This window comes from Ochotona princeps, chromosome 17 (assembly GCF_030435755.1).
Source record: "Ochotona princeps isolate mOchPri1 chromosome 17, mOchPri1.hap1, whole genome shotgun sequence".
Lineage (NCBI taxonomy): Eukaryota > Metazoa > Chordata > Mammalia > Lagomorpha > Ochotonidae > Ochotona > Ochotona princeps.
The window spans coordinates 21,876,978-21,904,042 of record NC_080848.1 but is presented as its reverse complement, the minus strand read 5'-3'; the positions used below and the strand labels follow the sequence as shown (position 1 = coordinate 21,904,042).

The 27,065-nt window shown below is 44.3% G+C and overlaps 1 protein-coding gene across 2 annotated transcripts in view; it reads left to right on the top strand.

Moving 5' to 3' along the window:
- Nucleotides 1–202: 202 nt before the first annotated feature.
- The window catches only part of SPAG9 (sperm associated antigen 9), a 124,076-nt gene continuing 97,213 nt past the window's right edge, over nt 203–27,065 (top strand). Inside the window, exons 1-2 of one of the 2 annotated variants that reach the window (XM_058676475.1) lie at nt 203–671; nt 24,601–24,721. In XM_058676475.1, the coding sequence (XP_058532458.1) occupies nt 369–671; nt 24,601–24,721 (424 nt within the window). In that variant the 5' untranslated portion in view covers nt 203–368. The remainder of the gene's footprint in view (nt 672–24,600; nt 24,722–27,065) is intronic. The other variant, XM_058676476.1, reaches the window with a different exon arrangement.

Sequence of the window (27,065 nt, the reverse complement as noted above, 5' to 3'; positions counted from 1 at the left end):
GCAGCCTTTCCCACTGGCGTCGCGCCCGTCGCGCGGCGCTCAGTGTTGACGCCACCGCCTCCCTCCGCCGGCGCTAGACGACCGCAGCTCCGCCCCCGGCCGCGCCTGGCCTCCCGCGGGGCCCCGCCCCCCGGACCGACGCGGCGCCGGCCCCGCCCCCGGGTGACGTGTTGCGCGCGCGGCCCGGCCGCCCCGGCAGTTGGTGCAGCGGCGGTTGGGGTGAGAGCGCCCACCCCACCCCTCCCGTGCTGCGGCCCGGGCTGCGGCCCCCACCCCGCCGGGCCCAGCCCCAGCCCCAGCCGGGTCCGTCCCGTGCGGGCCCGTGCCGCTGTGCAGCCGGCGACGCCCCGGGCTGCCCACCCGGCACCATGGAGCTGGAGGACGGTGTGGTGTACCAGGAGGAGCCCGGCGGCTCCGGGGCCGTGATGTCGGAGCGGGTGTCCGGCCTGGCCGGCTCCATCTACCGCGAGTTCGAGCGGCTCATCGGGCGCTACGACGAGGAGGTGGTCAAGGAGCTGATGCCGCTGGTGGTGGCCGTGCTGGAGAACCTGGACTCGGTGTTCGCTCAGGACCAGGAGCACCAGGTGGAGCTGGAGCTGCTGCGGGACGACAACGAGCAGCTCATCACCCAGTACGAGCGGGAGAAGGCGCTGCGCAAGCACGCCGAGGAGGTGAGGGACGGCGGGCAGGGCGCGCGCCGCTGGGCCTTCGGGAGGGCGGGTCTGATGGCCGAGGCACCCCCCCCCCCCCCGCCCCGGCCCCGGCGTCCGCGGGCAGCGATCCCGGCGGCCTCGAGGGAGCCGGACACCCCGGCCGACGCTGGAAGCCAAGGCGGGCCAGTGCGGAGTGTCCGGGCGAGGGAGAGCGTGCCAGGTCCGGCCCGGAGGACACCTGGGGGTGGCCGAGGGCGGAGATCCGAGGGGCTCCGCTTGCTCTGTTGGAGGTGTTCAGGGAAGTTTCTAACCGCGGTGGGACAGTCAGACGTGGGCTCAAACTTTTAATGTTGGGGAGGAGGGGGGACACTTCTGTCTTGGCCGCGTAACTTGGCACTGGCTCCAGTACCTTTCCGGGGCAAGGTTGGGGGTGGTGGTGGGAGGGATTGCTGATGCTTTGGGAAGTTGGAGATCTCCCTCTTTCGGTCATTTTTTTTTCTTGGCGTTTTCTTCGTGCTGCACGTTGCATGTGCCTTGTGCGGTTCACACTGGATCAACACGTAGATGCTGTGCAGCATTGCTCATTAGAGGACCTGGTTTTGTTTTGTGGGAGTCTCGCACCCGAGTATTCGTCCCTATCAGGTGGTAACCTTGGACAGTTCCTTCCGAAACCCTCAATTTGTGAAGAGGCGGAGGTTAGGGGGCGGAGCGGGGTTGAGGAGGTGTCTGTCCTGTCTCCGAGTTTTCGTTTTTGCACTGCAGCTTGTAGGTGTACTTGCCCGGCTGTTAGCGCTCCCGCGGGAGCAGTGACCTGGGCGCCCTCACCCCCAGCTCTGGAGTGCAACTGACAGATCCTTGACATCCTGAGAAAAGGGTCTGTAACTGTGGAACTTAGCAAAGGCACAAGTGTCCTGTCGGTTTCTGGAGCGTGTGGCGTATCCAGCTCAAAGCGTTTACGTGATGACTGAAGGCAGCTGGAGAAGGAAGGACGCCTTCCTGTTCAGAAGTGCTCGAGAAGTTTTTAGGGTGACATTTATTCACTGGCTCAGTCCGTGACACTCGAAGTGACCCCAGTTTTGTCACTTTAGGTTTACCTGTGCACTGGTTAACTGGTTCTTTTTCAGTTTTCTTTAAAAACCTGATGTGTGGTTCTGGTTTTGTTATACAGTTGTCTCAGAAGAATGCCATTTAAATTGCCAAATGAAATTGACTTTATTTCAACAGGATTTCCCAGCAAATAGGGAAGGAAGGGCTTTAAAGTAGAAGTTGGGATCAGAACAGCCACTGTTGTAGTAGCATCATTCTTAGAGCAGGTGTCAAGGACTCGCTCATGGTGGTGCAAGCCCATGTCAGTTCGTGACTCTACCTGGAAGAGGCTGGAGGGTCAGACACGTGCACCCAGGGGTGAGGAGCAGGCCCAGCATGGCCTGTCACCTCTGGCAGGAGAAATGTTTCCTTCAGCCCTTAACTGGTGTCAGTGCCTATAAACATGTGCAAAAGGCCGGGGTCACAGGTACCATGGAAAAGCCATCCACCACAGATTGCAGAATCAGAAAGTAAAACCAGCTGCAAGGTCCTGAGTTTTATATTAACTTTGCAAGCAAATAGATGAAGTAATATGTCTAAGAAGTTTCATTGTAGGTTAGACCTTTTCAGGCACATCTGTAAATTCTCTATAATGAAACCTTTGGGCAGAGAGCCATGACCTGAGAAGGGAGAGCATGGATGAAATGTTAGATGAGCCAGCTCCCAGACCACAAACACCAAACCGCCTCAGTGCGTCTGCTTGTCAGATCGTAAATCAAGTTTTGCCTGGTACATAGAGAGTCAGTCTCAAGGCCAGTATGCAGAATGAGTACTGTGTTTTAATTTTTTGTGAGTGTTTTGTTTGTGCTTTTAATGTGGAGTCTGCTATTATAACAAAAATGCTGGTGGGGGGTGTTGACAGCAAAAGGAATTGGGTAGTGTGGAGTCTGTCCATCACCGGAGGGTGTGACTCTAGAACTGTAGAAGATGTAGAAATGTTCCAGGACAGGTAAATGGTGAGACTGTTTAGATGTAATGTTTGTTATCTCTTGTAGGAATTTCAACAAGGAGTCACAAGTTTACTCTTTATTCTTATGATAGGACTTAATCTGAATACATTTGTTCCTTGCTGGTCTTTTATTTAATTTATTTGTTTGTTTATATTTGTGGAAGTTAGACTGCTGTTTTAGTGACTCTTTTAAAAAAAACAACTAAAGAAGTGCTGATTAGGACTAGCTTCAAATGCTAATTAAGAAATCGATAATTTTTTTTTAAAGATTTACTTATTTTTATTGGGAAGTCAGATGTACATAGAGGAGGAGAGACAGTGAGGAAGATCTTCCGTCCTATGGATCACTCCCCAAGTGACCACAATGGCCCGGTGTTGTGCTAATCTGAAGCCAGGAGCCAGGAAGCGCCTCTAGGTCTCCCACATGGGCTCAGGGTCCCAAGGCTTTGGACCATCCTTGACTGCTTTCCCAGGCCACAAGCAGGGAGCTGGATGGGAAGTGGAGCAGCTGGGATTAGAACCGGCATCCATGTCGGATCTGGCACTTTAGCTGTTAGGCCACACCGCTGGCCCCAGAAATTGATAATCTAATGGCTCCTTTGGATTCCCTGCCTGCCACACACCTTCTCCTTAATCCAGTCCTGTTTGACCACTGCCCGTGCTGTCCTTTAGAGCCGTTCCTGGCTGGCCCCTCACTTCTTGCTCAGCTTAAATTTCACTTTTTCAGTGAGACCTTCCAGTCCCATCCAGAATAAACCCTGTGAGTCTGTTGAATAAGCTCTTTTTAAATCAGTGACTTACTAAACTTAAAAATCTGAATAGAAAATGATGTGAAAAGAGGTGTTATTCCTGGGGTTTGTAAAATGTTAATATGTTTTTTTAAAAAAATGTGTTGGTGCAGGTTCTGATTTTTAAAAAATAGGCATTATGAGACTACTCTGAAAAGTAATATCTAGGTGAAACACTTTTTTTTTTTTTTAAAGATTTACTACTATTGGAAAGCCGGATATACAGAGAGGAGGAAAGACAGAGAGGAAGCTCTTCAATCCAGTGATTCATTCCCCAAGTGAGGCGCAATGGGCCGGTGCACGCTGATCCCATGCCAGGAACCAGGAACCTCTTCCAGGTCTCCCATGCGGGTGCAGGGTCCCAAAGCTTTGGGCCGTCCTCAACTGCTTTCCCAGGCCACAAGCAGGAAGGTGGATGGGAAGTGGAGCTGCCGGGATTAGAACCGGCGCCCATATGGGATCCCAGCACGTTCAAGGCGAGGACTTTAGCTGCTAGGCCACGCCGCCGGGCCCAAAACACTTTTTTTTTTTTTAAACAGGCTTGCCTCTGAGTGTCTCTGGGCCCTGTGTCTTATGCTTCCTTGCACACTGAGTTTATTTAGCATCTCTGGATAGGGAGAGATTGGACATACTGCTTTGCCTCTCCTCCCTTCCTGTCGTGATAGAAGTGTGTATGAAGAATATCTTTGCTGGGAGCAAGATTTTATGATTTTCTGATGTTATTTTTTCCTTGAAAAAAATAGGTCCAGTAAATGAAGAGGTGAGAGATGCTATTCAAAATTTCAAATTATAATAATTTTTCTCCAAATAAGAATTTGGGCAACAATAAAACTGTTTTGTAGGAAGACTCAATGAAATAATTTTCTTTGAAAGTATCAGTCAGCAAGAAAAGGGACATTGCAGCTCCCTACTTGTGGCCTGGGAAAGCAGTTGAGGACGGCCCAATGAATTGGGACACTGCATCCGCGTGGGAGACCCGGAAGAGGTTCCTGTTCCCGGCTTCGGATCGGCGCACATCGGCCCGTTGCGGCTCACTTGGGGAGTGAATCATCGGATGGAAGATCTTCCTCTCTGTCTCTCCTCCTCTGTGTATATCTGGCTGTAATAAAATGAATAAATCTTTAAAAAAAAAAAAGAGACATTGACATTTGATTTTTTTTTCTTCCTTTCTTTTTCCTTTTTATTTTACAGATTTATTTATTTGAAAGGCAGAGTTATAGAGAGAGATCTTACATCTGGCTCCTTTGGATCAGTTCTGCCATTGTGGCCACATGGAGAGTGAACCAGAAGATGGAAGATCTTTTGTAAATCCAGTTTGCCTTTCCAATATAAATAATTTTTTTTTAAAAGATTTACCGAGAGAAGGAGAGAGATAAGTCTTCCATGCACTGGTTCACATCCTAAATACCATTGCATAGCTGCAGTGGTATCTAATCAGTGAGTGGATGTGTGGAGTGGGGTCTACTCACTGGAGTGCTGGAGGATGCACGTTCATCTCTGTGTGTACGATAGCCTTCACTGCTGCTGGGAGTTTAGGCTAGTACAACCACTGGGGAAATCAGTGTGGAGAGTGCTTGGAGAGTTGCAAATAGATGTGCCATATGACCTGGCAATCCCGCTCCTAGAAATATATCCAATAGAAATGAAATCTGTGAGAAGGGGATCTGTAATCCTATATTTGCAGGTGCACAATCTACAATAGCAAAGACATGAAAACAATCCAGATATGCATCCAAAGAAGAGTGGTTAAAGAAACTGTGGTACATCTACTCTATGGAATATTATTCAGCTATTAAGAAGAATAAAATTATACTATTTACAACTAGGTGGTCTCCCCCCAACTGGAGACCATTATGCTCAGTAATATGAGTCAATCACAAAAATTTTTTGCAAAAGTTATTTATTGTATTTATTGGAAAGGTGGATATACAGACATTAGGAGAGACAGAGAGGAAGATCTTTCATCTGATGATTCACTCCCCAAGTGACCAAACGGCTGGAGCTGAGCCAATCCGTACCCAGGAGCCAGGAGCTTCTTCCGGGTCTCCCATGCGGATGCACGGTCCCAAAGTTTTGGGCCATCCTCGACTGCTTTCCCAGGCCACAGGCAGGGAGCTGGATGGGAAGTGGAGCTGCCAGGATTAGAACCGGTGCCCATATGGGATCCCAGCGCATTCAAGGATAGGACTTTACCCACTAGGCTACCACGCCGGGCCCGCATCTTGAACTTTAAGGCCAGATTTATCCCTGGAGTTTTGGATCCATATTATCATTTTTGGAAATAAATATCTCCCAAAATGAATGTCAAGCTGAGTTCAGCTCTCAGGCCGGCTGCTTCTTTGTTTCCTGTTCTTGTGAAGGAGACTATCATCTGCGTACCATCTGGCCAGAAACTTGTCATCATCCTTAATTCTCTTCCCTCTCTCACCTCTATTTGCCTTACTTTTTTTTTCTCCCAAGATTTATTTCACTTGAAAGAGTTAAGAAAGGGAGGGAAAGATAAATAGAGGGATGGGTGGGGACAGAGGAAAAAAGAGATTTTTCATCTTCTGGTTCACTGCCCTAATGGCCCCAATAACCAGAGCTGAACTGATCTGAAGCCAGGAGCCAGGAGCTTCTTCCTGTCTCCATGCAGGCTCAGGATCCCAAAGCTTTAGGTCATTCTCCACTGCTTTCCCAGGTCACAAGCAGGGAGCTGGATGAGAATTGGAGCTGCCAGTGCCATATGGGATCCTGGCACTTGAAAGGGGAGGGTTAGCCAATTGAGCCACCATGCTGGACCCTGATCAGGTAATTTTCTAAATGAATAGCGCTGATTGGCTGTGTCAAACTTTTTGATATGACTGAAGCTCTGAAGATAACAAGGCCTTGAGATCTGGCTGCTGCTTACCTTGTTAATTTCATCACTTTTTTTTTTTTTGAGCCATCTTGGAACATTTTGTGTTTGTTTTGCAGAGATCTTTTCTCCAGGCCTTCATAAAAACTGTCTCTTTGATTGGCACTTTGTTCGTCTTTTATTGCATGACTACTTCCTTTGATCTTTCAAGGTTCAGTTCTGGAATGTCTTTTATGAATGAATACCCGAGTATGAATTGTGCCTGTCCTATATCCTCAGAGCACTTGCAGTGGTATATCCCACTAACTGCTGCCATTCCCCCAAGAGACAACGGGGAGGCAGTAGGTACATATCAAGTGTGTTGGTTGGATGGATGAATTTGCCAAAGGTCGAATTTTTGAGCCAAACAATTTAAAGTTCTTTTTATGAATTGAATTATTGTCCTTACTGTTGGTGCCAAGTTATGCTAAAACTTCCAAAAAGTTCTTCAGTAAGTAATTTGATTTTTGTGTGTATACAGAAAACTCATGACTTCTCTTGAGAATTTTTATTTTAGAAACTTTACCCTTTATTCTATATACAGTGTTGATTTACAAATATTTGTGTATTTAAAAAATAAATATTTGTATATTTAAAAAACTGAAATATAAAGATCACTGAAATTACTATCAAAATATTGAAGGAATTCTGCATTTGCAAGGGTTGAACTGGTTGATCTTTCCTTCTTTTTTTTTTTTTTTTAATGCTCATTTCTTTTCGGGCCCTGTGCTGTGAACTACAAACCTGCATCTCAAATAACATGCTTGCCCCTGACTAGTAAGGCTTGCCAAGCAGTAGAGGATGGTCCAAGTATTTGAACCCCTGGCACCCTGTGTAAGACTCAGAGTTCTAAGTTCCTGGCTTTGGCTTAGCCCAGCTGCTGGCCTTTGGGAAGTGAGCCAGTGGGTGGAAGATCTTTCTGTCTCTTTTCTTTCTTGCTTTGCCTTGCATAATACACATGTACATACATACTTAAATCCTGAATTTTTTTTAAAAAACAAAAACCACTAAAGTCACATATAAGCAATTTCTGTCAGATATTTCTCAAATTGTGTCAAACAAGTTTAGGCAGACTATTTTCATATTTATCTTTTTAAAAACTTAACATCTGCAGTGGGCATTTAGCCTAGCGATTAAAACACCTGCTTCAACACTGAACACTAGCTCAGGACTCCAGCCTCCTGCTAATGTGAAGGGAACAGTGATAGATCCAGGAATTGGGTTCTATCACCTGCATGGGAGACATGGATTGCATGTCCAACTTAGGGCTTTAGTCTGATCCAGTCTGTGTCGTGGGCACTTGTGGGCATTTCTGTATCTTTTCTTGACTCAAATAAATGATTTTTTAAATGAGTATTTTTTTTTTTTTTAGGAATAAATGTTGCTTTACCAACCATTTTGTTAGTGTAGTATACTGATGAGTCCTAATTAGAAATGTCTAGGGCCTGGCACAGTGGCCTGGTGGCTAAAGTCCTTGCCTTGCATGCCCAGGATCCATATGGGCGCCGGCTTGTGTCCAGGCTGCTCCACTTCCCTCCCAGCTCTTTGCTTATGGCCTGGGTAAACAGTAAAACATCACCCAAAGCCTTGGGATCCTGCAGCCACATGGGAGACCCAGAAGAGGCTCCTGACTCCTGGTTTCAGATCAACTCAGCTCCTCTAGTTGTGTCCATTTGAAAAGTGAGACAGTGGGTGGAATATCTTTGTCCTTGTCTCTCCCCTTCTCTCTGTAAATCTGCTTTTCCAATAAAAGTAAATAAATCTATAAAATAAACAAATCTTAAAAAAACAAAATATTTTAAACAGTAAGTTTTGGCGTTTAATCTTCATCTGTACGGGAAATCAAAAAAATTTAAGACATAATTTATTTGTAAAGGTAGAGAAAGAACAAAGAGATTTTTTCCTTTAAAAAAAACCTTTTATTTATTTTTAAAGATTTATTTATTTTTATTGGGAAGTCAGATGTACATAGAGGAGGAGAGACAGAGAGGAAGATCTTCCGTCCTATGGATCACTCCCCAAGTGACCACAATGGCCCGGTGCTGTGCTGATCTGAAGCCAGGAGCCAGGAAGCGCCTCTAGGTCTCCCACATGGGCTCAGGGTCCCAAGGCTTTGGACCATCCTTGACTGCTTTCCCAGGCCACAAGCAGGGAGCTGGATGGGAAGTGGAGCAGCTGGGATTAGAACCGGCGCCCATATAGGATCCCAGCGTGTTCAGGGCAAGGACTTTACCCGCTAGGCCATCACGCCGGGCCCAAGAGACAGACTTTTTAAAAGATTTATTGAATAAATAAATGTGAAATAAGCCAATCCCAAAGGGACCAATATCATGTTAGCTCTAATACAGGACAACCTCCTTCGAAAATACAAAACAAAATATAAAGGTAAACAAGCCTACACTTGTGATTTCACAAAGGATGTAAAAAATTGACAAAATGCATCTCTACCAACGAATAAAAGCAGGCCCCCATTGAAAATTCTAAATATACTTAGACAACAAAATATTAAACTTTTTACCATTTGTACCAACAGTGTCATTAGCTACATAAAGAGCACAAAGTTGGAGTCAAGACTACACTAGATAGAACACAGGGGAGAATCAAGGGATGGTGGGAGTTGAAGAAGGAGGAAGCCCTTTGCCTGCAATATTATAGAACAGAAAACAAGAATAAAACAAAAGGGAGGAAAAAATGAGAAAGGCAAACAAGAATGAAAACAAAAAGAGACATTTAAAATTAATTTTTATTTAAAAGGCAGTGGCTCAACAAATGAATCCTCCAGTTTAGGCACGCCAACATTCCATGTAGGTGCTGGGTTGTGTTCTAGCTGCTCCACTTCCTGTACAGTTCTCTGATGATGACCTGGGAAAACAGCAGAAGGTGGCCGGAGGTCTTGGGCCCCTGCACCCATGTAGGAGATCCAAAAGAGGCTCCTGGCTCCTGGTTCTGGATCGACTCAACTCTGGCCATTGTGGGCATTTGGGGAGTGAACCAGTGAATGGATGAAGAATCTTTCTCTCTGTCTCTCCTCTGTAACTGTGCCTTCCCAATAAAAATAAGTAAGTCTTACAAAAAGAAAAACATGAAGAAGCTGGAAGTAAAACTAGGAACTTTAATAGAGGAAGCTATCATCTCAAGCAGCACCTTAGCTGTTATACAAGATGCCTGCCCCTATTTTGAACTGTAGGCTGTTAACATAATTTTTTTTAAATTAAAGGGTTTTTTTTGTTTGTCTTTTTTTAAGTTGAAAGAGTTACAAAGGGGTGGGTAGGGAGAGAGATTCCATTTGCTGCTGTACTCCATAAATGGCTGTGGCAGCCAGAGCTGTGCTGGTCTGAAGCTGGGAGCCAAGGGCTTCTTCTGAGATTCCTACATGTGTGCAGGGCCCAAGCACTTGGGCTATCCTGCTTTTCTTTCCTCAGGCCATTAACAGAGAGTTGACCTGGAAATGGAACAGCCAGGACTTGAACCGGCACCCACACACGTGGAAGATTAGCATACTACGTCAGCATGCCAGTGCCCATGTAAATATTTTTAAAATTTGTTTCAATGATCATATAATTTTTAATTTCGAGATAACATTTCTAGTTTTTAAAATAATAGAATTTTTTTTTGCAACAGTTAATTGTTAAAATAAAACCAGAAGGTCAAGCATGAAGATCTGTGAATAAAGTTAGAAATGTAACCTACTGATCATATACTTATAAAAGCCCCAAGCTGTAAAACCAAACTCGACAAGCCTGGCTTGACTGACTCTGTAAGCTTCCTGGTGTGGGTGTGGCTGGCAGCTTACAGAAGAGCCTGTCGAAAGCCCAGGAGTTTCTCTTCTCCTTTTGTGTGTTCTTGGGTATGGTAGTTCCATTCACTTGTAACTGATAGCAGCCTGTCTGTGGAAGTACATGAATAGATCGAAATTATGCTCTCCAGTGATTTTATTATAGGACTATCACAACTGGATAAAAAATGTCTGGGGAATCTAGTTTTAAGAGAATTAATAGGTAGATCATTCACCTGTAATGTGTGGACTTGTTTGAATCTTTTAAAAATTAATTTTTATTTGAAAGGCAGATTTTTTTTTTCAGTGAGAAGAAGTAGAAAGATCTTCCATCCACTACTTCACTGCCCAAGTGGAGGTAGGGGCCAGAGTTGAGCTGATCTGAAGCCAGGAGCCAGGAGCTTCTTTTAGAGCTCCCTTGTGGGTTCAGAGTCCCAAGAACCTGGACCACCCAACACTGCTTTCCCTGGTTGTAAAGAGAGAGCTGGACTGGAAGTAGAGAACCTAGACCATCCTACACTGCTTTCCCTGGTCATAAACAGAGAGCTGGACTGAACATAGAGCATCCAGGCTATGAACTGGTGCCCATGTGGGATGCCAGTGCTACAAGGCAGAGAATTGGCTTGCTGTGCCACTATGCTGGTCCCGTTTTAATTTTGATTGTAACAACATTTACGAGACTATTGGGAAAATCTGAATGGTGACTAGTTAGTCCCTGCTATTTCATTGTAAGTTGGGAAATTATGCTATTCTAATCCAGTGAATCCTTCAGCATTTAATAGCTAAGCTTTCCTATAAAGAAGAACCCCTCATCAGCAGTTTGGCTACCCTGGGGTAGTTCGTACAAGAAAGATGGGAAAAGTGGTTCCATTTTCTTCGTTATTAGTCTCTGAGAGCTCTTCCTGTTCTTGCTGTCCTTCCATTTTAAAAAAATAGCATTGTGACTTTGTGGGAGCAGTGCCTTCTTTTTGGTCTCTGAATATATTAGTTATAGTTTTCATTTGTTCTTTGCTTTGTCTGTTTCCCCAGAGCCCCAGTTTTTTCCCCTGGTAGTTTTGGTCTCTGTGTGATGTTGATAACTTTTAATTATCCCTTCTTGTTTTAGAAGTGAGGCACTGTAGGAGGAAGGCTAGAAGCTTTGCAGGCCTGGCTGCAGTTTACTGTGTGTTGGGAACCTGGGCCTCAGCACCCCGGGATCTTAGAGATGTTGCATTCCTGCTGTGCACAACAGTTCCCTTGCAGGTGGCTGGCAGGGCAGTGAGGAAGCCTCGTGCTTTCTGTCTGTTCTGTGAAGCTGGGCAAGTGCAAAAGCTGGAAGGTCCTGCCAGTAGTGCTGCTCAGCAAGTAGACTGCCATGTAACTGCTGGAGTTACCACTCTGTGCCTACTGTCCCTACCTTAGAAATATCTCTGGTTGGATTTGTGTAATCAACAAACCCTGTCCCCTGTATGGGCAAGCAAGGAGGGCCACCGGGCAGCTCTTGGTTGGAGCTAGGGATTGCATCTATCTAGTAATGATCTAGCTATCATTACCAATGATGTTAGGCTTGCCTGCATCTTTAACCCCACATTCACCTGCACACAGATCCACTGTTACGTTGTTTTCATAGTATGGAGTTGTCATAATTGGTTTATCTACTGTCTACTGTTGGGTATTGAAATTATCTTCTGGTTTTGAATCATTACAAATAGGTTTTCAGTGAATGTCTTTTTATATATATCCCCTTTTGCACATTTATTTGTTTTTCTTATTTTAATGGTGTACGTGAGTATTTAAAGGCAGGGTTACAGAGAGAGACGGAGGTAGGAAGAGAGAGGAAGAGAGATTTTTGCATCCACTGGTTCACTCACCAAATGGTCATAAGTGCTGGGACTATGGTGGAAGCCAGGAACTTGGAATTCTGAGTCTGACACGTGGGTGCAGCGGACAAGCATTTGTGTCATCCTCCACTGCTTTCCCAGGTGCATAAATGGGGAGCTGAATTGAAAGTGGGCAGGCTGGGCCCGGCGTGGTGGCCTAGGGGCTAAAGTCCTCACCTTGAACACACCAGGATCCCATATGGGCACCAGTTCTAATCCCGACAGCTCCACTTCCCATCCAGCTCCCTGCTTGTGACCTGGGAAAGCACTCGAGGACAGGCCAAAGCTTTGGGACCCTGCACCCACATGGGAGACCTGGAGGAAGTTCCTGGCTCCTGGTTTCAGATCGGCACAGCACCAGCCATTGCGGTCACTTGGGGAGTGAATCCTCGGACGGAAGATCTTTCTCTCTGTCTCTCTTCTTCTCTGTATATCTGACTTTCCAGTAAAAATAAATAAATCTTTAATAAAAAAGCGGACAGGCTGGGGCTCAAACCAGTGCCTGTGTAGGATGTTGGTGTCAGCATAACAGGAGGCTTAATGTGCTGCACCTTAACCACCAATCTGTTTATTTGCTTTTTAATAATAGGAAACTTATAAATGTTTTGATATTAACTAAAATGTTACTAATAGTTATCCCTAGTTTTTCTTTTATAATTTGTTATTATAGAAATATCCAAAGAATAAAGTACAAGAGTATAGCAAGCTTCCATATATGCCCATCATCACTCTCACTTTATCAACAGTTTCCACATAGGCCAATATTGAGACTTTATATTAGCCTGTTTTAGGTAACTACGATGAAATATCCCAAGCCAGGCAATTTATAAAGCAAAGTAGTCTATTTAATGCATAATTCTGGAGGTTCAAAGGTATGCTACCAACATTGACTGGGCTGTGGTGTAGCAGATAGTATTACAGTGATGGGAGTGTGTGAGAGGAGCTCATATAGATGGAAGACAGACTGCTTTGCCCTTTCACAAAACCCTCCTATGTGAACTGGCCTGGCGCTAGAACCTAGACACTCTGATAATGGCACACAGGACCTTGACTTGATAGAGGCCTGTGTTGTTTTAAGAAACTTCAAATTGGGCCTGGTGTGAGAGTCTAGCAGCTAAAGTCCTCACCTTAAATGCGCCAGGATCCCATATGGGCACCGGTTCTAATCCCGGCAGCCCTGCTTCCCATCCTGCTTCCTGCTTGTGGCCTGAAAGAGCAGTCGAGGATGGCCCAAAGCCTTGGGATCCTGCATCCGCGTGGGAGACCTATAAGAGGCTCCTGGCTCCGGGCTTTGGATTGGTTCAGCTCCAGCCATTGTAGCCCCTTGGGGAGTGAATCAGTGGACAAAAGATCTTTCTGTTTTTCCTCCTCTCTGTATATCTGACTTTCCAATAAAAATAAAATAAATCTAAAAAAACAAAAAAAAGAAAGCAACTTGAAATTTTGAAAATGGCACGATGGCTCAAGCGGATAATCCTCTGCCTCCAAGTGTTAGGATCCACTCCCAGGGCTGTGGGTCACAGTAGGGAGCTGGGTGAGAAATGGAGTAGCTGGGACACAAACCGTAAGGTGCCTGTAAGGGATACCAGCACTGGAAGACAGAGGTTTAGCCAGTTGAGCCGCAGTGCTGGCCCTACCTTTTTAAGTGTCTCTTAATGTATAATAGCTATTTTTCTTATTTCCCTCCTCACTTACAATGTTATACCTTGAAGTTCCTTTAAATACACAGAAATGATGATGATGCTTGGTATGATTAAAACTCCAGTGAGTTATTTTTCTGGGTTTTGGGCAGCTCGTGACTTTGGAGAGTAGGTGAGAACTCTGTCTTTCCAATCAGGCAAGCCTAGATTTAAACTGTGGCTTTAGTGTGGTAATTTTTGCTATTTATGTCTCTATTTCCTCATCTTTTTCCCCTCAATGACTGATTTCTTTGAAAGTCAGAGTTTCACAGAGAGAAGGGGTAGAGGAAGGGAGAGAGAAAGATCCTGAATCTGTTGGTTCATTCTCCGGATGGCCACAGTGGCTCAGGCTGAGCCAGGCCGGTATCAGGAACCAGAAGCTGCTTTTAGGTCTCTGTGGGTAACAGCAGTCGAATCATTTGGGCCATCATTTTCTGCTTTCCCATGCTGTTAGTAAAGAGTTGGATTGAAAATGGAGCAATAGGAGCCTGGGACCATAGCCTAGTGGCTAAAGTCCTTATCTTGCATGCACTGCAATGCCATGGACACTGGTTCATGGCCCGGTTACTCTACTTCCCATCAGCTCCCTGCTTGTGGCCTGAGAAAGCAGTGGAGGACAGCCCTAAGCCTTAGAACGCTGAGTCGGTGTGGGAGACCAGGAAGAAACTCCTGGCTCCTGGTTTCCGATCAACTCAGCTCGGGCTGTAGTGGCCACTTAGGGAGTGAATCTGCAGACAGATCTTTCTCTCTGTATCTCGTTTCTGTAAAATCTGCCTTTCCAATAAAAATAAAATAAATCTTTTTGTTGTTGTTGTGAAATTTTATTTTGAATTTTTGAGTTTTATGGTACAGTTTCATAGAGACTGGGATTCCCCCCAAACTCCCACCCCCCGACAGATTTTCCCCAAACAGGAGTTTTAACAATTTTATTTGGTGCTGGTATACTTGATAAGGACCTTGGTTCCTTCGGATGTGGCATGCTGTGCAAGCTCCCCAGGTAGCAGCAGGCTCCTGACTGTGTGGGTCACCCTGGATAGGATGGTGGAACAGTTGGTGTCCAATACCAGGCCGGATGTTTGGTCAGTGATGTGGTTGAAATGGTCATTGACAGAGGAGTTCATGATGCCCTTGTGGCCTTGGATGAGACGCTGGTGTTGTGGTGCACCTGTGTGTGCGCCTTGTACAAAAACACCAAATAGCTCTCCTGTGGCACAGCTGCACTTCCTGCCGTCCTTCTTTTCTACCTTGCTGAGAGCCTTCATAGAGCCCTTTGCAGGTGCCAGGGCTGATTTGGCCAGTCCAGATTTGGTGGCTAAATTGTAGACTGAAACCAAGAGATGAGACAACTACTTTTTTTGATAACTACTGTAGTCAAGGTAACTACTTACAGTGCTTCCCCCTGCTTTGGTTTCCTGCATCTTTACTCCAAAGAGCAGCAGTCTAGGGTGTGTGTGTGTGCGCGCGCCTTTGTGTATGTGTGATCTTCAGAGGTTCTCGCTTTCAAAGTGTTCGTTTGTTTTTCTCCAGAACAGTAGGGCAAAACAGTCCCTATAAGCCATCTGGACTTAAAAGCATTTTGCTTTGCCACAGAGCTTGTTCTTTTTAGGTCCTGACATAAGTCTGTATTGTCCACTGATTTTTTTTTTTTTTAAAGCTGAGTCTAGTTGCTCCCAGGAGAGTTCTGTCTGAAATGACAGCAGTGTTGCCAGCCTACGATAGGGAAGGGGCGGGTGCATGCTTGTGTGTGAGAGCAGACTCGCAGAGAGTCACCGGTATGCTCCAGGGAGCCAACAGCCTTCCCTCTGCTGGGGGGTGGCTGGCATTTCCATGGGGAAAATGGTCTTCTAACTTGAAAAACTACACCTTTTTTTTTCTTAATATTATGCTTTTTTTTTAAATTGCTCATACTACATCATGAATGTTCTGATGTTTGCCAAGTGTCGGCCTCAAAAGATGTTATAGCACATCACATCACTTACAATTGTTGTTCGGCTTTTTTTTTTAAAAATTTATTTTTATTGGAAAGGCAGATTTACAGAGACATGGAGAGACAGAGAGAAAGATCTTCCATCCATTGGTTTACTCCCCCAAGTGGCTGCAGTGGCCAGAGCTGAGCTGATCTAGTCTCCCACATGGGTACAAGGCCATAAGCACTTGGGTCATCCTTGGCTGCTTTTCCAGGCACATGTGCAGGGAGCTGGATTGGAACAGGAGCAGCCAGGACACAAACTGGAGAAGTTCACTCCACAAGTGGCCACAACACCCAGAACTGTACCAAGCCAAGTTTAGGAATTCCTTTCTGGTCTCCAGAGTGGATGCCAGGGGTCTCAGTACTTTATTTGAAAGACAGAGAAAGAGGGAGGCAAGAGAGAAAAAGATCTTCCAACCACTGGTTCATTTCCCAAATGGCTGCACTAGCTGGGGCCCAAACTGGGAACTAGAACCTCAAGTGAATCTTGTATGTGGGTGGCAGGCACTCAAGCATGTGAGCCATCTGCTGCTTTCTCAGGCACATTGTCAGGGAGCTGGATTGGGAGCAGAGCAGCCAGGACTGAACCTGCGCTTGAACATGGGATACTGGCCTCATAAACAACAGTTTATTTCTAAAGTGTGACTGACTTTGAGTATTCTCAGTATGCTCCCAAAATCTGAGGACTTTGCCTGCTGTGGACCATGTCTGTTTCCTAGCTTTATCTCAGGCCTTTCTTTGTCTGTCTGTCTACGTTTCTCTCTCTCTGTCTTTCTCTTTCTCTCAGATGTAGTATGTTATCCAAACTCATCTTAGCTATTCAAGGCTTCGTTTGGTTTGTTGAGCCTCTCTTTGTGAACTTTTATTTGTATTTCAGGTATCAGTTTAAATATTTTTATTGGGAAAGCAGATGTACAGAGAGAAGGAAAGACTGAGAGATCTTCCATCCAAGGGTTCACTCCCCAGTGGCCGCAGTGGTCGGAGTTGAGGTGATCCAAAGCCAGGAGTTTCTTCCAGATCTCTCACATGGGTGCAGGGTCCCAAGGCTTTGAGCCTTCCTCTTACTGCTTTCCCAGGCCACAAGCAGGGAGCTGGATAGGAAGTGGAACAACCAGGACACAAATCGGTGCCCATACGGGATCCTGATGGATAGCTAGGCTAGCGTGCCACACTCTCAGGTATCAGTTTAAAAGTCTTCAGGGAGTCTTTCTTATTAAATTAGAGCCACTAATACACACTTTCTGGTATCTTGTGCTATTTCTTATGTCACATGCATGGTTATAGTGTAGTTGCATTGTCTTCAAACTAGAACTCCATGATTTAAAAAGTTTTGTATTCAAAGATCGATGTTATGGCACAGGGCATTAAGCCACCACTTGTGACACTGGTAACTCACATCTGACCCCTGGCTTATGTCCCAGCTGCTCTTCTTGCAAGTCATCACTCTGCTAATGTGCTTCTGAAAACAGAGGGATGAGGTCAGAGTTCTGTGTCCTTGCCACATGTGTGGGAGACTTGATTGGAGTTCCTGGCTCCTGGCTTTGGTCCTGCCTATTCAGCCATATGGGGAGTGAACAAGTGTTTGGAAGATCTGTTTCTCTGTCTCCCTGTATCTCTTTTAGATAATAAATCTTTTAAAAGCTTCATATTTAGAAATTGAAATGTTATCTCATTAGTCTCAGCACATGACATGATTCCTGAAAATTTGAAGGCTCCCAACCACCTATGTACTGTGAGTGCTCAAGTTCTTTGAGTTTTTGCATAACCTGTGCACATCCTCCTTCACTCTTAAAATCATCTCTGGGTTACTTACGGTACCTGATACAAGGTCACAGCGATGTAAACAGTTGTTGTACTGTCTAGGGAATAATGACAAAGGGGAAAAGCATATATGTGTTAGGGACAGACACATGTTTTTTATTTGCTTTCTTTATTTCCAGTTATTTCCGTGGATGTGTAGCCCATAGATGCCTAACCCACCTGTACTTGGCAGTGTTTTCTTTTATAAACTACTCTAGCCTTTGGCAACTTCTAGTTTCACGATTGCCTTTTATCAGGGAGATTTCCTAAAATAGTGGCTCAAGACTGACCTATTTTTGGAGAAAAACGTATAGTATTTTAGCTGTTTGTGACTTTCTCTTGGAAGGCTGTTAAGAAATCTGTTAGTAGGCTTTTGGTGCACTGTGTGATCTATAATTATGTGCTATCATAATTGAGGAGCATTAATTTTTGTTGTATATTAGTAATTAGTATTGCAAATGAGGGTGCAATTCTAAACCACTATATAATGCACAGTTTTTCAAAAAGATTGGTTATTTATTTGAAAGACTGTGTTATATAGAAGAAGAGACAGGGATAAGGATAGGAGGAGAGGAGAGAAAAAGAGATCTTCCATCTGTTGGCTCATTTTTTCAAATGGTTGCAGTGGTCAGGGTTAGGCCAGGCTGAAACCGGGAGCCTGGAGCTTCTTCTGGGTCTCCTCATGGGTATAGGGACCCAGCCTCCTTGGCCATCTTTTACTCTTTCTAGGTCATTAACAGAGTGCTAGATTGAAAGCAGAACATCTGGAATACAAACCTGCGCTCACGTAGGATATCATTTTCGTAAATAGCAGCTTAACACATTACACCACAATGCCAGCCCCCAAATACACATTTAAAATTGAGATTTTTTTTTCCAAGGGCAGAAAATAGTGTTTAAAGTATTTTTAAAAATTTATAATTTTTACTACTGGGGAGAAACCATTCTTAATTTCTCTTATAAATTAAACATGCACTGAAATGTGTAGCTTGTGTTTATGTAGCTATCCTTCTGGGGAAAGGATGTGTATTTTCATAATATTCTTCAGGAAGTTCATCATGCCAAGAAGTGCCAGTTCATAATTAGAGCATCAGAGGAGAGAACAGGCACATCCTTGTGAGATGCAGTTTGCTTTGTGGCCTGAGTTCATCTGTTTAACTTGCTGGAAGGAATAGCCTGAGAGCTTGTATTTGCTTTGGAAGATTTTCATTCTTGTCAGTCCTCTACCCTGAAGGGAGACTGCAGAGAGAAGTTTCTGGAGATAAATAACCTTGACAGCCATCTCTTTAAAACTGAAAGCAGTACACATGTAAGACCTCACTAGTCACAATATAATGTGAGAAACTCTGAGGCTGGAATCCTGTAGGTAAGCATAGATGCTGTGCTTGTAATATATATATAGTGATGATTGCTAAGCAGTTATGCTGTTCTCATGCTGTCTTGTAGCCAAGCTGGGTCACCAAGCAGCAAAGCAGAGATGTGGGTGGGCGTGGATCCGCTCTGATATTGCTCTGTCAGACAGGTGTTCTGAACAGGCAACGTGATGCTAGGAGTTCAGTACTGCAGTATTTCAGGTGTTACCTTTGGTCAGCATCTGCTGGACGTTCTCTAAAACAGCATTGTATCATTAAAGCAAAAGGAGCCTAAAATAAGCATTTCTGGTTGCTTACCCAGATACAGCATTTAAGCTAGCCAAGGGAGCAAACCAAAAAATAATCAACATTTTCTTATTAATTCTAAGTCATATATTCTCAAGCAAAATGTTGAAACAACGTACTCAGACATCATAGTTGCTGCTTTTCTGTTTAATGTAATCTTACATCATCTGCTGCCTTTGCTGGTAGCCAGTAGAGACTTGGAAGGCATGGGTAAGTGGGCACCCAGCTTATGTTCCCTTTGCCTGGCACACAGTAAGTAGTAGATCCTTCTTAAATGATTTATTTGTCAGCTTGCCTCTTCTATTTACTGTAACCTTTATTGTTCCTACAGGCAATCATCTTTAGATTCATTTTGAAAAATTAGTGGTAGATATTTGAATTTGCCCAGAAGCCTTAAAACATGGAATAATTTCATAGGAAAGTTTAGGGCAAAAGTGCTACCCCTGGGGGTTGTGGGGTCTCTACACTTAAGGGGGCTCTGAGCTCCCAGAGAGAAAAAAAAACTGATAAATTTGGGGTGTGCAGGGACGTAATTTTTAAGAATATGGTTCATAGATATATAGTTTCAAAGTAGTCTCTGGACCTATATTAGAGGTGGTAAATTTCAAACTTCAAATACGCAGAAATGTTTCTCTCTTTTTTTTTTAAGATTTATTTATTTTTACTGCAAAGTCAGATATACAGAGAGGAGAAGAGTCAGAGATGAAGAGCTTCCGCCCGATGGTTCACTCCCCAAGCGGCCACAATGGCTGGAGCTGAGCCAGTCTGAAGCCAGGAGCCAGGAACTAGGAGCTTCTTCCAGGTTTCCCATATGGGTGCAGGGTCCCAAGGCTTTGAGCTGTCCTCGACTGCTTTCCTAGACCACAAGCAGGGAGCTGGATGGGAGGCGGGGCTGCCAGGATTAGAACCAGTGCCCATCTGGGATCCTGGACGTGTTCAAGGTAAAGACTATAACTGCTAGGCTATCGCGCCAGGCCCAGAAATGTTTCATTATATGGCCTTGGAAGGAAAGCAGATGACTATGTTACAGTGCTTTTAGATTCTTGTGAAAGAAACAAACTCAAACTTCTATAGAAAAGGGTTTCTTGGCTTACATAACTGGGGAGGGGAAACACCAGAAAAATGCTGATCTAGAAACTGCTGAATGAAGACACTGAGTGCTTTATTTTGGTTTTTATTTTTGGCATCAACATTGTGATGCAGAAGGTAGAGCGGCTGCCTGCAGTGCCAGCATCCCATATGGTTCCCCATTTGTGTCCCAGCTGCTCTACTTCCAATCCAGCTCCCTGCTCATGGGCTGGGAAAAGCAGCAGAAGATGGCCCAGGTGCTTGGGCTCCTGACTACCTGTTTTGGCCTGGCCTCAGTCATGGGCCATTGCAGCTCTCTGGGGAGTGAACCAGCTGATGGAAAATATCTCTTGTCTCTGTGTCTCTCTTTGTCTCTATAACTGTGACTTTTGGATAAATCAATCGTTTTAGAAGCTTTTTAAAAAAAAAAAAAAAAGACATACAGACACACACAGAGATTTCCTGTCTGCTGGTTTACTTCCTAAGTACTCACAAAAGCTAGGCTGGTCCAGGCTGAAGCCAGGATCCAGAACTCAATTTAGGTCTTCCACATGGGTGGGCAGGACATGATCTGCTTCCTCCTAGAATGTACGTTAGCAGGAAGCTAGAATGAAGAGTGGGGGCTGGACCCGGAACCCAAGCATTCCAGTGTGGGATACTGGCACCTCAGCCACTGTTCCAAGGACCCACTCAGTAGTATCTTTATTAGGGCTCTCCTCTCCTCCCTCTTTGTTTTCCTCTGTATTTACTATGTGTTGGGAAACGTCAAGTCTATAGCTTTAACTTGCTAGGTTCTGAAGAGATTGTAGTGGAAGGTAGTGTTGTAAATCGCTTTCCAATTCTAGATTACCTGGGGCTTGATGGATTATAGAGAAGAGTTTTATTGTGACTTTGTGGTTCTGGAGCCTGCATCTGGTGAGCGTCTTGTTTACATGAACTCTAGTGGAAAGCGGAAGGGCAGATGGGCTCAGCCCGGAAGGAACTGCCTCATTCTTTCAGTAATTCATCCACTGAGGGAGAGCTCAGAAAGACCCGTATCCCTTTTAATGATTTGGTCATCTCTTAAATGTTGATGTATCATCATCTTTCAGCATTGTTACTTTGGATATCATATTTTTAATGATATATATATATATTTATTTATTTATTTATTGGAAAGGCAGATAAACTGAGAGAAGGAGATACAGAGAGAAAGATCTTGCATCCGCTGGTTCTCTCCCCAAATGGCTGCGATGGCCGGAGCTGAGCCAATTTAAACCCAGGAGTCAGGAATTTCTTCCAGGTTTCCCATGCGGGTGCAGGGTCCCAAGGCTTTGGGATGTCCTCCACTGCTTTCCCAGGCCACAGGTAGGGAACTGGTTGGGAAGTGGAGCAGCCAGTACACAAACCAGGATGAAAGGTGAAGACTTAGCCACTAAGCGATCACGCCGGGCCCAGAAATCATACTTGAACATGAATTTTGGCAGAGATAAATCCAAAGCATAGCAGGTAGCATTCCTTGTAGTAATGACAGATGTCCTAGAAAGGATTTTGACAAGTCTGGTTCACATCATGTGCCCACCCCTGGGAAGTAGATGATCAACAGTCGAATTACATAAGATGAATGGAATTAGAATGAAAATGGGCACAGGGCATTGCCCACAGGAAGGCAATGTGAATGGACAGAGAACATATCCTCAGCAGTGCCTGAAAAGTTTGAGGATAGGGCGTATGCACTGTAGTTCAGCAGGTTCAGCCACTGCTTGGGATGCTTACATCTCATATCAGAGAGCCTGGATCAACTGCTGCTAATACACCTGGGAGACTGCAGGTAGTGGCCCAAGTACTTGGGTTCCTGCCACCCCTGCTACTTGGGAGAGACCCTGCTGGAGTCCCTGACTCCTGGCTTTAGCCAGTAGTGTTTAGATCTAAAGGTGGATATGCTGAGGGATTGGCAATGAGGTGTTAGACTAAACACAAAGCTCCTTTGAAAGTTTTAGACCCAGATAACTGGCTACAGTAATTTAACCAGCTATGGAAGATAAGGAGAGGAACAAGTGTTAACATGATCCAAAGAACCATATTGGACATCAGTTGAAGATGTCCATGAAACAGTTGGAATTCAGGTCTGGGCTGAAGAAAGAAATTTGGAAATTAGAGCTATGAAACTGGAGGAGATCAGCAGGGAATAAAAGGAAACAAGAAAGGGAAAATGTACCCAAGGATTAAGCGTTGTGTTAGGAAGAGAAGATGCCAGCTGAGACCAGCAAGGAGCAGCTGTGAAGTAGAAGGAAGAGAAGTCCTGGGAGCCGAATGGAGGAAGGAGGGACCGGTTGTCAAATGTTGCTGATAGAACACAAGATTACTGAAATTTAATGATCACATTTAACTGTAACCCCTTTTATAGTGACAATTTTGGGCAACTGGGCTTTATCATTGGAGATATTTCTAGTGTGTGCTTTTCCTTTTTTTAAAAGGAACTTAAGCTATGGTTCAGATGAGTGGGTGGACTATGTATTACTCAGATAATCATCTAACAAATATTTATCTCTTATCTTTTATGCATATATAACTAAAAAAAAATTGTGTCTTAGGAGGGGGTGTTTGGCCTAGTGGCTAAGATGCTGCCTGTTCAGGCAGTCGGGTGCCTGCCAACCATGAGGGAGACCTGGATGGAGTTCCAGGAGCCCGACTTTGGCCTGATCAGGCACTTGCTGCTGCCGGCTTCTGGAGAGAGTGAATCAAGTGGATGGGAGAGAGCTCTTTGTCTCTGTCTGCTTTTCAAATAAATAAATAAAAACAAATCACAAATTGGGGTTGACCTCAAGAATATGTAAGTATACTAAAAGATTAATATGTTCGTAGTGTAATATACTGAAATGTATCCTTTCTAGAATGTCTATTATATGAGGTAGAAACACTAACCAAATTCTTCTATACTAATTTTTATCTCCATAATGGGAAGTTTTTAAGTAATTTTATTTGAAAGGCAGTGTTATAGGGAAGAAAGACAGAGAGGTCTTTCATCCTCTGGTTCACTTCCCAGATGGCCACAACGCCCAAGGCTGGACAGTCTGAAGCCAGGAAATTTTTCCAGGTCTCCCGAGTGAGTGCAGGCTCCCGAGAACTGGAGACATCCTTCACTGCTTCCCAGACCATAAGCAGAAAGCTGAATAAAAGTGGAGTAGCTGAAATATGTAGCAGCTTCTCATAAGTGCCACAGATGGAGGCTTAGCCTACTACAGCACAATGCCAGTCCCTAACTTTTTTATACTAAAAGTGAAAATCAAATCATAATTATGAGATATCTTTAAACAGCTAATACCTAATTGTGAGTCATTTATTGGTTTCTTTTTTTTAGAGATTTATTTATTTATTTATTTATTTATTTATTTATTTATTTTTGATTTATTTTTTATTTTTATTACAAAGTCAGATATACTGAGAGGAAGAGAGACAGAGAGGAAGATCTCCTGTCCAGTGACTCATTCCCCAAGTGACTGCAACGGCCGGTGCTGTGCTGATCTGAAAGCAGGAGCTTCTTCTGGGTCTCCCATGTGGGTGCAGGGTCCCAAGGCTTTGGGCCGTCCTCGAATGTTCCCAGGTCACAAGCAGGGAGCTGGATGGGAAGCAGGGCTGCCAAGATTACAACCGGCGCCCATTTGGGATCCTGGTGTGTTCAAGGTGAGGACTTCAGTCTCTAGACTAATACACCAGGCCCTCTTTGTTTGTTTCTAAAATTTTGTTTATTTAAAGACAGAGTTAGAGAGAGGTAGAGACAAAATCAGATGTTTTAGCCCCTGGCTTCCTCCCCAAATAATCACGACAGCTTGGGCTTGGCCAGCTAGGAGAAGGGGGCTTCATTAGGTCTTCCATGCGAGTGGCAGAGACTCAAGTGCTTGAGCCATCTTCTGCTGCTTTCCCAAGAGATGCAGTAGCAGGAAGGTGGGGCAAAAATGAAGCCACAGGTAGTTGAACCAGTGCTTTGATACACTATGCTTGTGTCACAGGGCATGGCTTAACCTGTTGCACCACAAAACTGACCATTGTGATTTTTAAAAAAGGATTTCTTCTTTTTTTTTTTTTTTTATTGGAAAGTCAGATTTACAGAGATGAGAGACAGAAAGATCTTCCATCTGCTGGTTCCCCAAGTGGCTGTAATGTCTGGAGCTGAGCTGATCTGGAGCCAGGAGCCAGGAACTTCTTCCAGGTCTCCCATGCAGGTGCAGAGTCTCAAGGCTTTGTCCCAGACTTGACTGCTTTCCCAGGCCACAGGCAGGGAACTGGATTGGAAGTGGATAGCCATGACATTAACTGGCATCCATGTGGGATCCTGGCAGATGAAAGGCAAGGGCTTTAGCCACTAGGCTATCATGCCAGGTGAAACTGTGATTCTAAAAACCAAGAAACACAAAATATTTTATTTCTGCTAATGAAAATATGTATTGTTCTTCTTTGTTAGAAATTCATTGAATTTGAAGACTCTCAAGAACAGGAAAAAAAAGACCTACAGACCCGGGTGGAGTCTTTAGAATCTCAAACAAGACAACTTGAACTCAAAGCAAAAAACTATGCTGACCAGAGTAAGTAAAAATCTTTCCTCATAAGTACGCATCGTGTGGGATGTGATAGTGCTTGAGGTCTTACTGACATTTTTAAAAAGCTCATTTATTTTTATTGGAGTGTCAGCTTTACAGAGAGAGATTTGGTTCACCTCCCAAGTGGCCGGAATGCCTTGGACTGAGCCAATCTGAAGCCTGGAGCCTGGAGCCTCTTCTGGGTCTTCCAGGTGGACTCAGGGTCCCAAGGCTTGGGGCCGTCCTCGACTGCTTTTTCAGGCCACAAGCAGGGAGCTGGATGGGAAGTGGGGGCTTCCAGAAATACGAACTTGTGCCCATGTGGGATCCCAACACGTGCAAGGCGAGGGCATTAGCTGTTAGGCTACCGCACCAGGGCCCTTCAAATACTTTTTCATGTGACACTCTTGCATGCAGGAGTGGCTAAAATCGAAGATACTTGAAAGACTGATTTCTTCAGTGTAATTCTCAGCCTTTGCTTTATTAACAGTGTGCTGTATCCTTTTCTAGATGTGTGCATGTGGATCATTTCTTTTAATTTTTATCAAGTATCCCAAATTCCATTGTTGATGCATTGTTTTTGAGAGTTTAAAATGTAAGAGAAACTCTGCTTTTGCTGTAAGTAAAAAAAAAAAATTATTGTAATTTCTAGTGGAATAGTAAATGTATTGTGGAGAATAGCATTTCATTTTTTAGAATCACTTTTAATATTTTATATTACTATTCTTGACTTTTAACAATTTGTATTTCAAACCTCAAGGAAGTTTTTTCCTTTTTGGCTAATGAAAATAAGCCTAATTAAGTCAAAATAGGAAAGGAAATAATAAGAAATTCCATTATTTTCATATCTAACACAGGTAGGCAGAAAGCTCCTTGTTTTTCTCTCCTAGCTTTGTAAACTTTGAGAATCTTATGGAACAAGAAAAATTGCTAGGTAGGTACCCTTTCTGTATTACCTATTAAAGATAAATGGTGATGCCTGTTTTATAATCGTTCATTCATTGATTTGTTTGAGAGGTATAGTTCAGGAGGGATGGGAACAGACACATAGAGTGAGATCTTCCATCCACTGGGTCACTGCCCACATGGCCTTAATGGCCTGGCTGGGCCATCCCAAAGCCAGGAGCCATAAGTGGAGAATTGGATCAGAAGTGGGCAGATGCGACCCCGTGATGGGGTTTCAGAAAGCCTTCTGACCCGATGTGCTGCAGTGCCGGCCCCAAGATAGGAGTTTGTGATGGTCAGCTTTACCATCAAAGTTGGAGTTCGTGTGATAACTTCAGAGTTCTGCAAGGACCTGATGCAGCTAAATCAAAATCCCTGGGAATCTAGTTATTGCCTTCTGTAATTCAAGGCACATTCATAGAACAAAGAGCCAATGGGTGTTGCGCAAGTTAAGCCTCTTGAGTGAAACAAAATGAGTCATGTGTCATATCTTTGTATTTTTAGGCTTGTAAATATTTTGAGTTGTATACCTGTCCTTGTTTAATGTTGAATGTATCAATTGATCTCTGTAGTTCTAATATATTGGAATTTAAGTTCATGGATGTATATTGTATTCCACATGCTTACACTAAATAAATAACTCAAGTGTTACTGGAGTCACATCACTAAGTATCACTTATCTAGAGAAGCAGTTGTGACAATTGCAAGTTCTTGGTATATTCAGGAGGCTCGCATTCTCTAGCAAAGGGAAGGAAAATTTACCTGTCGAAACTAATATTAATCCCAACCAGATTGTAATCTTCTAGTCACGGGTTGATTGTATACTATTTTAAAGATTTATTTATTTTTATTGCAAAGTCAGATATACAGAGAGGAGGGGAGACAGAAAGGAAGATCTTCAATCCAGTGATTCATTCCCCAAGTGACCACAATGGCCAGTGCTGCGCCAATCCGAAGCCAGGAGCCAGGAACTTCCTCCAGGTCTCCCACGTGGGTGCAGGGTCCCAAGGCTTTGGGCCGTCCTCGACTGCTTTCCCAGGCCACAAGCAGGGAGCTGGATGGGAAGTGGAGCTGCTGGGATATGAATCGGCGCCCATATGGGATCCCGGTGTGTTCAAGGTGAGGACTTGAGCTGCTAGGCCCTGTATAAACAAACACTAAAGGTGTGGTTCACAGAATCAGCCTTCCATTGTTTTACGTATTAAAATATTTTCTTGATTTTAAAGGAGTAACAGTGCTTTATTTATTTACTTATTTTTAAATTAATTTGTTTGAAAATGAGAGTGACTGGGTCAGTGTGATAGCCCAGTGACTAATTCCTTACCTTGCAACTGCCACTTTCCCATATGGTTCATGTCCTGGCTGTTCAGCTTTTCATTTAGCTCTCCACTTGTGGCCTGGGAAA